The sequence below is a fragment of the Camelus ferus genome, chromosome 2 (genome assembly GCF_009834535.1).
Source record: "Camelus ferus isolate YT-003-E chromosome 2, BCGSAC_Cfer_1.0, whole genome shotgun sequence".
Classification (NCBI taxonomy): Eukaryota; Metazoa; Chordata; class Mammalia; order Artiodactyla; family Camelidae; genus Camelus; species Camelus ferus.
The window spans coordinates 62,234,746-62,249,142 of record NC_045697.1 but is presented as its reverse complement, the minus strand read 5'-3'; the positions used below and the strand labels follow the sequence as shown (position 1 = coordinate 62,249,142).

General features: G+C 36.6%; 2 protein-coding genes across 2 annotated transcripts in view; one reads left to right on the top strand and one right to left on the bottom strand.

Annotated features, from left to right (window-relative positions):
* POLR2B (RNA polymerase II subunit B) overlaps positions 1 to 6,117 on the top strand; it is a 44,212-nt gene extending 38,095 nt beyond the window's left edge. Inside the window, exons 19-25 of the mRNA XM_006189342.3 lie at positions 3 to 253; positions 334 to 423; positions 679 to 786; positions 1,704 to 1,817; positions 2,233 to 2,393; positions 5,149 to 5,344; positions 5,853 to 6,117. Coding sequence (XP_006189404.1) covers positions 3 to 253; positions 334 to 423; positions 679 to 786; positions 1,704 to 1,817; positions 2,233 to 2,393; positions 5,149 to 5,344; positions 5,853 to 5,942 — 1,010 coding nt within the window. The 3' untranslated portion in view covers positions 5,943 to 6,117. The remainder of the gene's footprint in view (positions 1 to 2; positions 254 to 333; positions 424 to 678; positions 787 to 1,703; positions 1,818 to 2,232; positions 2,394 to 5,148; positions 5,345 to 5,852) is intronic.
* The window catches only part of IGFBP7 (insulin like growth factor binding protein 7), a 68,278-nt gene continuing 59,910 nt past the window's right edge, over positions 6,030 to 14,397 (bottom strand). The window contains exons 3-5 of the mRNA XM_032459617.1: positions 8,169 to 8,285; positions 7,376 to 7,502; positions 6,030 to 6,296 (exon numbers count right to left, since the gene is read on the bottom strand). Of these exons, the coding sequence (XP_032315508.1) occupies positions 6,277 to 6,296; positions 7,376 to 7,502; positions 8,169 to 8,285 (264 nt within the window). The 3' untranslated portion in view covers positions 6,030 to 6,276. The remainder of the gene's footprint in view (positions 6,297 to 7,375; positions 7,503 to 8,168; positions 8,286 to 14,397) is intronic.

Here is a 14,397-nt window from a genome sequence, read left to right as displayed (position 1 = left end):
AGGTATGAGGCATGCCATTTATGACAAACTGGATGATGATGGTTTGATAGCTCCTGGGGTTCGTGTATCAGGAGATGATGTTATTATAGGCAAAACAGTCACTTTGCCTGAAAATGAAGATGAATTGGAGGGCACTAACAGACGCTACACTAAGAGAGACTGTAGCACTTTTCTCAGGACTAGTGAGACGGGCATTGTGGATCAGGTTATGGTAACTCTCAACCAAGAAGGATATAAATTTTGTAAAATAAGGGTGAGTATAGCTTTGTCATATTGCTGTTAATAGAAAGCAAACCAGATCAACTTAACTAACCTAATTTTGTATGAATCCAGGTACGCTCTGTTAGAATTCCACAGATTGGAGACAAATTTGCTAGTCGACATGGTCAGAAGGGTACTTGTGGTATTCAGTATAGACAAGAGGTAGGTATCTTTTATCTTTTATCACCCCTAACCCAAAGTTTTGTTGAACATTTTATTAAATCAAAATGTGCTTTAACCAAGAGCCCAAAGGTAGTGAAGGCTTGACCTTTAATTTTAGTGTTGACTAAGTATATGAACATAATATGTTGAACAGAATTTAGGAGATGGAAGAGTTCAGATTAGGAGTGGGTTCTAGTTCTGTAGTTAAGAGATTTAACTTTTTTTTTTTAAGTCTTTTAAAAAATTCCTTTATAGGACATGCCTTTCACCTGTGAAGGTATCACCCCCGATATCATCATAAACCCCCATGCCATCCCCTCTCGTATGACTATTGGTCACTTGATTGAATGTCTTCAAGGGAAGGTAAGAGTTTTTCTTTAAAAAGATAGGTTCAAAATTCATATTTATTCCAAAATTTTAGGTGATTTCTTTCATATTTGAGCCAGGGTACTTTGGAAAAAGCCAGTATGATACTTTCTTGCTTTTAAATTATTAGTGTTTTTATTTTTGTTTTGCAAAAATATGCAAAGTTCTGACTAAGTCAGAATTTCTGTAAAATTTACTATATCCAGTCTTTATTATTTTGACTGATTGTTTTCTATAAATGAAGAGTTAATAATTCTTTGGTGGTTAGTTCAGCGTGAACCTAATCATTTTATTTACACTGTTAGCTATGTGTGTATCTTTCAGTGGAGATTTTCTATTTTTAAGTATCTTGTTAAGGTAGAATGACTACAGCTATATGGACAGCTTGGTTTTAGGGCATGAAAATGTCATTTTCCTTGAGTCATTGGAAGTCTCATTCTTTTTGTATCTGGCCTCAGAGAGCTTCTTATTTGAAGGCTTATGATTGAGTTGTTTTTATTTTTTTAGGTAAAGAAGTTTGTTATAAACATTTTATGTAAGATGCTAATAGAATGAACCTTAATATATTACAACTTTCTATAACATATATTTAATTCTTAATCTTAAGTTCAGAATGTCCCCTTTCCTAGAAAGGACTTTTTAAAAACTGAATTTTTATTGACATAGATTTCTAAAGGGAGACAGAAGGAAGCATTTTATTTTATTTTATTTTATTTTATTTTATTTTATTTTTATTTTTATTTTTATTTTTATTTATTTTTTAGGGGGGAGGTAATTAGGTTTATTTATTTATTTATTCTCACAAAGGCACTAGGGATTGAACCCAGGACCTCGTGCATGCTAAGCACGCACTCTACCACTGAGCTGTACCCTCCCCCAGGAAGCAGCATCTTAAAGACTACTTTTTTTTTAAGGTATCAGCTAACAAGGGTGAAATTGGTGATGCCACTCCATTTAATGATGCTGTTAATGTGCAGAAGATTTCTAATCTTTTATCTGATTATGGCTACCATCTCAGAGGAAATGAGGTATGTGTACTTTTAAATTAGTAATTTATGTGTATTCTTTTTTGTATGTGTGTGATTCCATTCTTAAAAAATTAAACCTTTCACTGACGTATGATGCATACTTGGAATATTTGCGTAAATCATAAATGTACTGCTTGGTGAATTTTCACAAGTGAACACAACTGTGTGACTGGCACCCAGATATTGAAAAGAAAATTACCAGAACCCTTTTATGCCCGGATGCCCCCTCTGTGTCCCTTTCCAGTCACTACCTTCCTACTCCTACCAGAAGGTAACTGCTGTCTTTACTTCTAATGTATAGGTTAGTTTTGTCTGTTTTGATTTTTATATATACAGAATTGTACAATATATGCAAATACATTCTTTGAACTTGTTTAATATTTTAAAAATCTGCTTCAAAATCCTCCTGTTTCAGGTCCTATACAATGGATTTACTGGTCGAAAAATCACATCACAAATTTTTATTGGCCCCACTTACTACCAGCGTTTGAAGCATATGGTGGATGATAAGATTCATTCTCGTGCTCGGGGACCTATTCAGATCCTTAACAGACAGCCCATGGAGGGTAGATCTCGGTAAGAGAGCTGCATCATCATTGTTGTATACAAGGATGGTTCTCATACTTCAAGATTCCAGGGCCCCAAAGAGCTTTTTGTCTACGTGAATTGTACTTTTTGATATTTATCCTGTTAGAAATTAAAACTGAGGAAGACTTAAAATATTTATTTAAAAAAAAACAGTAAGCCCATTATATATTAACATAATAACATTCTTTCTTTTTAAACACCTTTATTGTGATATGATTCTTGTACATAAATAACATTCTAAAGGAAAAATATTTTCCAAATAAATTTAGTGATGAGTGACATTGGTTTACCTTTTTGCAAATATTTTTAATGAGCTAGTTTGTGAGAAGAAAGTGGATTCTTGGGTCTGTTTCTGCATTCATCCCATTGCAGTATTTTATTATTTTATTTAAGCATATGAGAAAAACTGGACCTCACGGAGATATGTGGTTGGAAAGGGAAGCATATTTTAATAATTTTCAGGTGATTGTGGATTTTTTTTGATGCTACACCAAAAGTTTTATTTTTTTAAAGGTTAGTTGTGATGTAGACTCTGAAACTACTTAAGTGAATCTTTTTTATTAAAATCCATTGGCCTGTCTTATACTTTTAATATATTATCTTTTATTTTGTAGTATCGTAATTGGTCATTTGGAAAATACTGGTTCATTCAATTATGTAAATTTTTAAATGTTGACATATTTCATTATACCAAAAAAAGTCACATTTGTGAATATCACTGCCGTGTCATCAGAAAAGTCTTTTAAATATTGGGAAGCTTTCAAGCCTATAGCGTCAGATAGAGGTCTTCTAAAATTCTGACTTTTGATCAAAAATTCAAATTTTTAATCATTTTCAACAGATACTTAAAATTGTTTTCCTTAAAGTGAAAATCTCACCTTGTTCATTTTCAAAAAAAAGTTTGCCAGGTATCTAAGTATAAATTAACATAGTGCTAATGTTGGTAGGTTAACATAATTGGTGTCAGTTCTTTTTTCAGGTGAAAAAGATATTCCACAATAAAAGTGACTAGTTCAGAATTGTGCAAGTGCTTTTCTTCAAGACCACAATCTTCACTATAGAACAGAAATCCTTTAACTTCCCATTTTATCATAGAATATTTAAAAAGATGTATACTCAAGGGTCAGTTAATTAAAACTAATCATTTTCACTGCTTCATTAATGTCATTCTTAAGTAAAACTGGCTTTCTCCCCTTTCACTCACGGTGGAGAATATGACTGCTAGTAAAGTTTAGTTCTACCACCTCCATGTATTCAGGTGCCAGCAGTTTTATTCAGTTACTTTTGTAACCATCAGTGCAGATGTCAACACAGTGGAAGAAGCAAATATGTTGTTAGTATTATTATAAGAATAGTTTTCATCCTCATGGAGTCCACAGACTACAGTTTGAGAACCCATGCTTTAAAAAATAGGATAAAAATTAATCACAGTACCTCCTTAATATTATTAAATATTCAGTGTTCAAATTTCCCTGACAATTACATAATTTTTTAGTTTGTTGGTTTTAATCAGGATACAAATAAGGTCCATGCTTTATAATTGATTGATACATCTCAAGTTTTTTGTTTTTGTTTTTTTTTTAATCTATAAATTGCCCTCGAACTTTTTTCCCCTGCAGATTATTTGTTGACTAAACTGAATTGTTGGTCCTGGAGGATTTCTTAGTCTGGATTTTGTTGACTGCATTCCTGGGCTGTGTGTTTCTATTTTTCCTGTAAATAGCTAGAGCCTTGATGAGAGGAAGGGTTTGTGTTCTTTCACAGCAATACTTCAAAGGCAGTGTTGTATACTTTCAATATCTAGTTGTCTCTCTTATGACTTTAGCAGCTATTAATGATTGTTACCTAAAACCCTTAATTAAATAGGAATTGCAAACAGATGAGATTCTAATTTTATCATTCCTTTTTCATGAATTAGTTGGAATACTTTCAGAGAAACTTTTTTTTTCCTCTACTGGTTACCTGGTGACATAGTTCATATAGTAAAAGACAAGATAAATGCTTCTTTCCTTTTATTTACCAGTTTTCAAAATGTTGTGTTGGTTGCCTAGTATCCTCCAAAGTTGACCAGTGATTTGTTTTTGGTAATATTAGGAAAAGCTCAGTTATCTTATGTAGTCTGTAATATTAAGAATGTTAAGGAAGCCATCACCATCCATCTGAACAATGCATTTCATTTCACTTCCATGCTGGGAAAACCTGTTCTTTCCATTACGTTTGCCAACATGCATTTATCATATCAGGCTTGATTGCCTGGGAGACTCATTCATGGAAAAGCTGCTTTATTTAGATTGAATTCTAGTAAGTTAAATGATAGTTTGAAGAGACTCTACTCTGTATTGTGTTTTATGAGGAAAACTATATGCTGTACTTGAGATTCTAATGTGTGTGTTTACTCAGAGGACTTTTTTTTTTTTTTTTTTCCCCTAGAGAGGGAGGTAATTAGGTTTATTTCTTTATTTTTAGAGTAGGTATTGGGTATTGAACCCAGGACCTCATGCACACTAAGCATGCTCTCTACCACTTGAGCTGTGCCCTCCCTCCTGGGGACCTTCTAATGCACATCAAATAGTTGGCAGACTTCTCAACCTTCCCACCATGTAGAGAGAATGCAAGGGTATATAAGTTAGAATCTAGTGCTTTTTTTTTTTAACGAATATCATTTGTTATTTTTGCCTTTAGTCAAAGTGGTGTTGGTAATAGAAAATAAGTACAAAATAGTCTGTTGTTTTTCCCTTAACAGTGATGGTGGCCTGCGTTTTGGAGAAATGGAACGAGATTGTCAGATTGCCCACGGAGCAGCCCAGTTTTTAAGGGAAAGATTGTTTGAGGCATCCGATCCATATCAGGTTCATGTTTGCAATCTTTGTGGAATAATGGCGATCGCTAACACCAGGACTCATACATATGAATGCAGGGGCTGCCGGAATAAAACCCAGGTATGTATAGACCTTACCGACAGTTGATATTTGTTCAAGATATAACCACGCTGGTCTAATCATCTAGGCAGGTTTAGTGTAGTGGAACAAACTGCCGTTTTCACAATTTTCATAGCATGCTTCTATAAGATTCCTAGTTTTAAATGAGGTAAAAGATAATTTGATTTTTCTAAAAACCACTTTAAATTTTACTGTAGTAATTTCTCTAAGCTGTTCATCTTTTGGAAGTAATAAGGCTTTGTACAAGGAATTTTAACAATTAGTTTTTTTTTTTTCTAAACCTTTTAATTTAGAAGGGTGAATATAAGTTGTCTGGCAGAAAAGGGTGAAATACCAAAGCCTGTTAGGAGAAAGAACCACTAAAGGCCAAGGTAGCAGGATGAGTGTTAACCAGCCCACTGACTTATTCATGTCCAGTACCAAGTCTTTAGCTTTTCCTGGGGTAGGAAGCGGGCTCACTTCATTACAGCTTTGCTAATTACCATTTACTTTTTTTTCCCTCCCCCAGATCTCTTTGGTGCGAATGCCTTATGCGTGCAAACTGTTGTTTCAGGAACTCATGTCTATGAGTATTGCACCTCGAATGATGAGTGTTTAACTCTTCTAAAAATCTTTGGGTCTTTTGTGTTTTGTTTCTATGATGTGGCTTTTAAAAAGGATTTAAAAATAACAAAAATGTACTGCCTTGTGAGAAAAGCAGTTTATTTGTTTTGTTTAATGATAAGCATGCTCTTCTTCTTTTGTAAATAGGAAATAAATTTTTGTAGATAGTCTTGATGTGTTATCTTTACTTTCTATTTCACTGTGTAAAACCAGTGAATATAACTAAAGTACTAGTGGACTGGATGAAAAGAAACTGGTTACTAGGCAAGAACATGGGCTGGAGTGATCCGTGACTACTTCAGCTATGCAAGCTAATATATTCCGCAGGCTTACAGCTCAGCACCTTCACCTGTTTATTTTAAAAAAAAAGATAATTAGTTACATATATGGACATGGTTGACTTTTAAAATTTGATGTAGTTTAGCGTTTTCAAGTAAATGATGATGTTAAAATGTGGAGATAAAGGATGTGTGAGTAACTGTACACATGATCTGGTGCAGTGCTTGCTCTTTGAGCTGTACGGTGTTAGATGTGGAGGTGATTTTGTTGTACTGGTCTGCGTGTAAGAGATGGACCTTACTACAGAACTGGGAGAAGCACGTTTCACAAACGAGCAAGGTGAGATCTAGTGCTAAGGAACTTCCTTACTCATTCCAAATTTAAAGTGGAATAATTAGTGGCAGAGCTTAGACTCAGACAACTCTTAGCTACTGCTCTGTTTGTTTCATCACTTGGCTTTACACATCTGGGCTGAAAAGAATCTGACCAAACATATCTTTACTTGACATTTCTTCCTTTCATACCACAGCTGTGATCCACACAGTGGAAATGGTTTTGACAAATGCTGGCAATAAATTTTGTTCTTATTTTTGGCTTAAGGGAAAACCAATTCAGACATCAGTCTAGTAGAACTATATAAATGTAAAGTAGCATTACTCTGACACCACCGGGATGGGTGCTTAAGAGGGAGCTTTTGACAGTGAAGTGGATAGAGGCAGAACAGACTTGGGTACTTGCCAATATACTCTTTCTGGCTTTTTCTTATTAAAAGCTCAAAGTGAAGGACCAGAATTGCCTACAATCATTTCTTTTTTAAATGGAAATTTAAGGGTCACAACACCAAGGAAAATGCTATGAAGACAGAAAGTTACGGGAAATATAAACCATTCCAATTGGTTTGAGTTTTGACTCATACTTGTAAGATAGAGTGAAAGCGTCGAAGTCATAATAATAGCATTCCGTCGACCAGCGAATGTTCTTTTGGAGTCGTGCACTCTACATTTTGGTTACATACTTAATGTCCTTCCCTTGTGGATTCCTAACATAGAATTTCATTAAGAGCGATGTCTGATACTTTCATACTTGGTTCTGTCCCTTATTAAACAAAGCACTAGTCATTTTTAAATGGTTGTGAGATTTATTACCTACCTTTTTTCACTGGTATTTCATGTAAGGCATCAACCACTGTAATTTTTGCTGATGCTGAAGCCTGTCCTTGGCTATTGGATGCATGGCACTCATATTCTCCAGCATCTTCCTTACTAAGAGGAGATACCTGTGGGGGGAAAAAAAGGATCTTTAGTTTCTCTATGGCCGTCATCTTTTTCCAGTGGCTTCAGTTAGGTCATTATTTTGTAAGTTGCCTAAGATGACCAGGGGACTTATGGCAAAGATACTGCTAGAAATAGTGTAAATCCTGTGGTAGGAGTATTTGGTCTGCCAGGAAGATTCCTACTATGAGGAAAAGTCATGGACAACTTTAGATCAATCACACTGCATAGGTTAAAAACTGGACAGGTGCACATGTCAGTTTGAGGGAGACCTTGGGGATAAGGGTATACGATCTAAGTACTATCCATGCATGTCCATGACTATCAAAGGTCAGGTAAAATAAAGTAACTATTAATAATTGATTAAAATAATGTTTGGGTTATTTAGTTCCCTGTGAGGATTTTGCTTTGAACTCATAGGTTTAAAAAAAAAAAACAAACTGGTTCTTTTTTATTTTATGGCTGTTTCCAAAACATCCAGTAGACTCCAGCTTTTTTTGTCTGTCTGTTTTTTTTAAGTAAGTTTCCTCTGAAAGAGAACAGGTAGGGCTAGTCCAAAGAGCTGTGGAAGGGCAAATTCTTTTAGCCTTGGCAGTACATCAGGCACCTTGTTGCCAAGTTCGCTGTGTCTAATCCTAAGAGTGAAATCCTTGGCAGCTCTTGGCACTCACCAGCACCCAGCCAGTTACTTCATGCTTTTCTGGGCCACCCCGGGTCTGAATGGCCAGGTTGTCTCGGTCACCAGGCAGGAGTTCTGTCCTTTGAACTCCATAGTGACCCCTTTTTACCTGCAAAAAAAAAAGGGGGAGGGGGAGTGTGAGTTCTCTGCACTGAACCATCAACTTGGAAGTGGCTAACATTCCTAGAATTGCATAGGGCATACATCAGACTTTCTAACTGGATTAAACCTAACCATTTCCATGTTACCCTTTCCTGAATATGTATGTAAAATATAAATTCTCTTTTACTTATTCCTATCAGTTTCCCTCTAGGTTTATGTATTTTAAATTAATACATTTTTCTGCATGCTTGGGAAATACAAATTGTCATAATTTCCTGCCACTGGCTACCATCCTTCACACAAGCCCTTGTAAATTCTGCTTCTCAAGGCTGGCACTTGGTTGCCGTACGCCATGTTTGACAAACTATCACCCAGTGCTAGGTCTGATACTTGGGACCTTGGGTAAGAGCCCAACTCCTGGAGCTCTTCCTACAACAGTCTCATCAATGGGAAATAACAGGATGAGTCCACAGCCAATACCATTACTTAGTCCTGACGGCTAAGAGTTCATCAAATGATTTACTAAAGACCTGAGAGCAAAAATGCCTTTCAAATACATGCTGCTGTCATTGTTATGACAAAACTTGCTGCCTATCCCTGTGTGTGTCATGAAGGGATTCAGAAAGATGGAGTAAGAAGAAATTCAGTTTCCTTGGGTTGAGGCCAGTAGTGAATACTGTCCTAATTTCTCTCATTTAAAAAGGCAAACTACATGGGGGAGGGTGTAGCTCAGTGGTACAGCATGTGCTTATTATTAGCATGCACAAGGTCCCGAGTTCAATCTCCAGTACCTCCATTAGAAAAGTAAATAAACCTAATTACCTCCTCCCCCCAAAAAACCAAACATAAAAAGGCAAACGATGTTCATTATGTAAACTGGAAAATATATAAAAATTCCTGGAAGAATAAATTTGCCTGTAACCCCTCCATACATAAACATTTAACATAAATTTCTAGAAATGGAATTGCTGAGTCATAGAGTATAAATATTTTAAGGCTTGTGATGATAGGTCTGAAAAACAAAGGATAAACAAAGCAATGTTTGTTTATTCCATCCCAGGCTGCCTTTTAGAGTAAGGTTGTTTATTGATATTACCTTTGTAATTAGAAAAAAGAATTTACAGTCTCAAATATGGAGTTTCCTTCTCATTTTCTTTTATAATTAAGCAAATCTTGTGTTCAATCAGATCACCATACATAATTTTTTTGGATACTTTACACCAGTGTTGCTTCTCCTCCATATGGTCCCACTGCCACCACATGCTGTTACTAAGCTATTGTCTCAGCATCAAACCCACCCTTTATTTTCTCTGCTTCATGACACCAGGGCTGGGACTCTGCAAACCAAGTGGGATCTAGGCCTGCTCCTACTCCATAAAAACAAACATCTAGCATTACTGATTCAGAGTGCCTGGTTTTTGCCTGCTTGCTTTTCTCTCTCCTGGGATTTCCCCATATTGTCACTGTTAGAGAAAACCAGGAGTCTTAGTGTTCTTCTCGTATGAATGTTATAAAGACAAAACAGATGAACTCAATAGGCATCTTTTTCTTTCAGTTTCCCAAGTAGCTGGCAGAAAAGGTTCATGCTAGTGCAGATTTTGAAACACTTATTTAAAAATGGTTTTAAATAATGGTTTTTAAGTATTATTTTGATTCAGTGGCTAAACTAATACATCTCTGGTCTTCATTTACTGAATTTCAGAATTCTTTAAGGGTTTTGACCAAAGCAGAAAAACATTACAGCATCGAAATAGTGAATCTTAGCAACTGAGCTGTTGCTCCTCAGCACTCTGCCAATTAACCTGACACACTGTGTACCAAGAAACCGTTCTTGCCAAGTATTTGATTGCAAGATAATTAAAGTGAGTACTGTTAAATGTAAGTAACGTAAAAAGTTTCATACCATGTAGAAAGCACACAGAAGTGCAAAGAATTTTTACATGGCCAATTTTTATATGGCAAACTCCTTTACTCTTTTACTTATATAAGGGGAATTTGTTGATGTTTTCAGTTTGAGGGAAAAAAGATGCAGGGTGGGCTGAGAAAGTGGTTTCTAAGACAATTCTACAGATGCGCAATGGGCTGGAAGTGCCTCAAAGTTTGACCCTTAGAAGTCTGTAAGGCAGAAAAAACTGCCTGGAAGTCACTGCTCACCACAATTTCAACTAGGGGAAGACTCAGAGGGAGGCCCGGAAGTCATCTCAGCCCTCTGGTTGTGTTTTAGCTGCAAAAAGATTTTCCTGAATCCTGCTATTGCAAATAAGCAGTAACTAAGAAAAAGGTGCCAGTGATTACAGAAGCAGGATGGATCAGTCTGATTCCCACAGGTTAAGAAATCTCAAGCATTCACAGAATTGCAGGAAATCCTTCAAAGGATATTTATGCAGATCAGAATATTTGCTGTGTCTTTTTGGTGAAGTTTCAGAAGAATTTTATGATGAAACAGAATACATGTCTGTTAAAAGTTTCAGCTCCTCAGACACTAAACAAATAAAAATCAAAATGGTTGTGTAGGAAAAAATATTTGTAATACATGATAAAGGGTCAATATCTCTAATGTACAAAAAGCCACAACTGATAATAAGAATCAACTCAATAGAAAAATGAGTAATGGCTGTGAGCAGGTAATTCATGGAAGAAAAAATCCAAATGTGACAATATTCTCAATGTCAAGGAAATTAAAGCAATAATGAGATGATACTTCTACCCATCATTAACAAAAACTACAAAAAGAGGGGTAATGTTAAAGGCTGGGGAGGATGCAGGGAAATGACACCCATATATCACTGGAGAAAGTGTGAACTGCTACAATCCATCTTAGAAAATTATCTATTAAAAGACTAAAATCTTTTGACAAGTCTAGTCATGTACCTTGGGGGAATCTATCCTATGGGGAAAAATAACGCACGTAGGATATGTATACTCAGATGTTCAAGGCAGCATTATTTAAGGTGATGAAAAATTGGAAACAACAGAATCCAGGGGTGGTTTAATAATTATGGTACATCCACACTTGGAATATTACATAGTTCTTGAGAAGCAGACCTGGAGGGGATGCCCATGAAGTATTTCTTAAAAAGGCAAGTTTCAGAGTAATACACCATATTCCCACCTCACCCCACACACTGAGAATGTGTTTGTGGACAAGACAGTCTCTTTAGCAAGTGATGTCGAGAAAACTGGTCAGCAGCAATGTAAATCAATGAAGTTATTAGAGCACGCCCTCACACTATACACAAAAATAAACTCTAAATGGCTTAAAGACTTCAATATAAGACAAGACACAATAAACCTCCTAGAAGAAAACATAAGCAAAACATTCTCTGACATAAATCTTAGCAATTTTCTCTTAGGAAAGTCTAACCAGGCAATAGAAATAAAAGCAAAAATAAACAAATGGGACCTAATTAAACTTACAAGCTTTTGCACAGCAAAGGAAACCATAAGTAAAACAAAACAACAACCTACAGACTGGGAGAAGGTATTTGCAAATGGTGCAACTGACAAAGGTTTAATTTCCAGAATTTATAAACAGCTCATACAGCTTAATAACAAAAAAAAAACAACCCAATCCAAAAACGAACAGAAGACCTAAACAAGCAATTCTCCAATGAAGACATACAAATGGCCAAAAGGCACATGAAAAAATGTTCAATGTCACTAATTATTAGAGAAATGCAAATCAAAACCTCAAATTGGTTATCACCTCACATCAGTCAGAATGGCCATCATTCAAAAGTTCACAAACAATAAATGCTGGAGAGGGTGTGGAGAAATGGGAACTCTCTTAAACTGCTGGCAGGAATGTAGTTTGGTGCGACCATTATGGAAAATAGTATGGAGATTCCTTAAAAAACGAAAAATATACTTACCATATGATCCAACAATCCCACTCCTGGGCATATATCCAGAGGGAACCTTCATTCAAAAAGATACATGCACCCCAATGTTCATAGCAGCACTATTTACAATAGCAAAGACATGGAAGCAACCTAAATGTCCACTGACAGATGACTGGATAAAGAAGCTGTGGTATATTTATACAATGGAATACTACTCAGCCATAAAAATAATAAAATGCCATTTGCAGCAACATGGATGGACCTGGAGACTGTCATTCTAAGTGAAGTAAGCCAGAAAGAAAGAAAAATACCATATGATATCACTCACATGGAATCTTAAAAAAAGAGGACACTAATGAAGTCATCTACAAAACAGAAACAGACTTGCAGACATAGTAAACAATCTTACAGTTACCGGAGGAAAGAGGGTGGAAGGGATAAATTTGGGAGTTTTGAGATTTGCAAAGGTTAACCACTACATATAAAAATAGATTAAAAAAAACAAATTTCCTCTGTATAGCACTGGGAACAATATTCAATACCTTGTAATAACCTTTAATGAAAAAGAATATGAAAGTGAATATATGTATACATATGTATAAAAAAGAATGTGTGTGTATACATTTGAGCATGAGTAAGGGAATCCTTGGGCAAGAAAGATGTGCTACCTTCTTTGAATCTCAGTTTAACAAGTGAGAATTCTAAGATTCATTCATACCTAGAAAGCATTTCTGTGCTTAAACTGGATTTGACTGGTGATCTTAAATATGTCTTTTTCTTTTTTTTGAGTAAAAGTAGATTTATTCAGAGAGATGCACACTCCATGGACCAAGTGCAAGTCATCTCAGAAGGTCAGAGAGAGGGACCAATATATCTGTGTTCTTAATAGTTACAAGGTTGTAAGGAGAGTGGGGAGAAAACAAATGGCCTCTTTAATTCTTTGGGTCAGTGACTTTCAAAGTGCTTTGAGACGGCCCAAGTAGTAAGAAATACGTTTTGCACTGCAATCTGGAATATACAAGAAAAAAAGTCTTATGAAATACCTTTACTAAATGTACCTTTACTTAAGATATTTTCTGTTGTACTTTTTGTTTTTTAAGAAAATGTTGGTTGTGATCCCTACATTAACTGCAAGATTCACTGAAGGGTCATGGTCTGCAGTCTGAAAAGCACTGCTTTAGGTCATGCATGTGGCAAATTACATTATGAAGGTAGAAGGTGCTTGACAGTTGGGTTTTTGCTTGTTTCTGGCGAGTCTGTAGAATTTTTTTTTTTTCCCGTTTTTCCTCACTCCTTCTCTTCCCACCCTCCTGACCCCCCAGTTGACAAGCCCTCAGGGAAGCCTCACAGGATCCCAAAGTTTAAAGGAAAAGATTCCTGAGGCAGATTTATTCCCTGGTATGTGCATGCATTAGCTGGAGGGATGGGCAGAGCAAGGACTAAAGAAATTATTCAAGGCAAGATATGCCATTAAGGTCACACGCCCTGGGACACTTGGGTCACCCTGGCTTCTCATTGTGTAATCCCTGGAGAACTGCAACAGCACTTTTTATGGATACTCTTTGGAAAAGTTGTTCCTCCCCCTCTCCACCCCCTGGAACAAACCAGCAGCCTCCACATAAGTAATGAGTATCAGCAGCTTTCGCTGAAGGCCAGGAGGAACACAGTGCATTTTTGCTCAACTGCTCCTGCCTTCCCTTAAAAAAATAGTTTACTGAGGTAAAATTTCATATCTCCCTTTAGGAAAGCTGTAGTACAGCTAGTACCATCTGCACACACACCCTCCCCACCCCAGTCTGGGTCACTCTGACTTCACTCCCACCAGATGGCTCCATGGGAGCACCACATCTCTCTGGCCACATGGGGGAGCCAGAGTTTGGCAGGTGACCCAACCTGGGTCATAGTCCTTCGGTGGGAATTTTACAATGCAGCAGAGTGGGGCGCCCTTTTTCCTCTGTGATTTCCATACATCACGTAATATGTGATCTTGGAGCTGCCAGTGACAATATCACCTATAGCACAGGAGGAATCTTTCTGAAAGAAGGAAAAAATGAGACCCCTACATTGACAGCAAAGAGTCAAGAGTTAAGAATTCTGACCCCACTGTGTACCTGGATCCAGCTGCCCTTGAGGCTGGAATCATCCCCCCACCACTTTTTTTTTTCCCTAAGCTAGTGTGAAGTGAGTTTCTCCAATTTGCTATAGAAACAGCTCTGACTGTGGGAGCCAAAATCCCTCCTGGAGTTCCAGAAGTTGCTCCTCTGGTCAGATACCAAG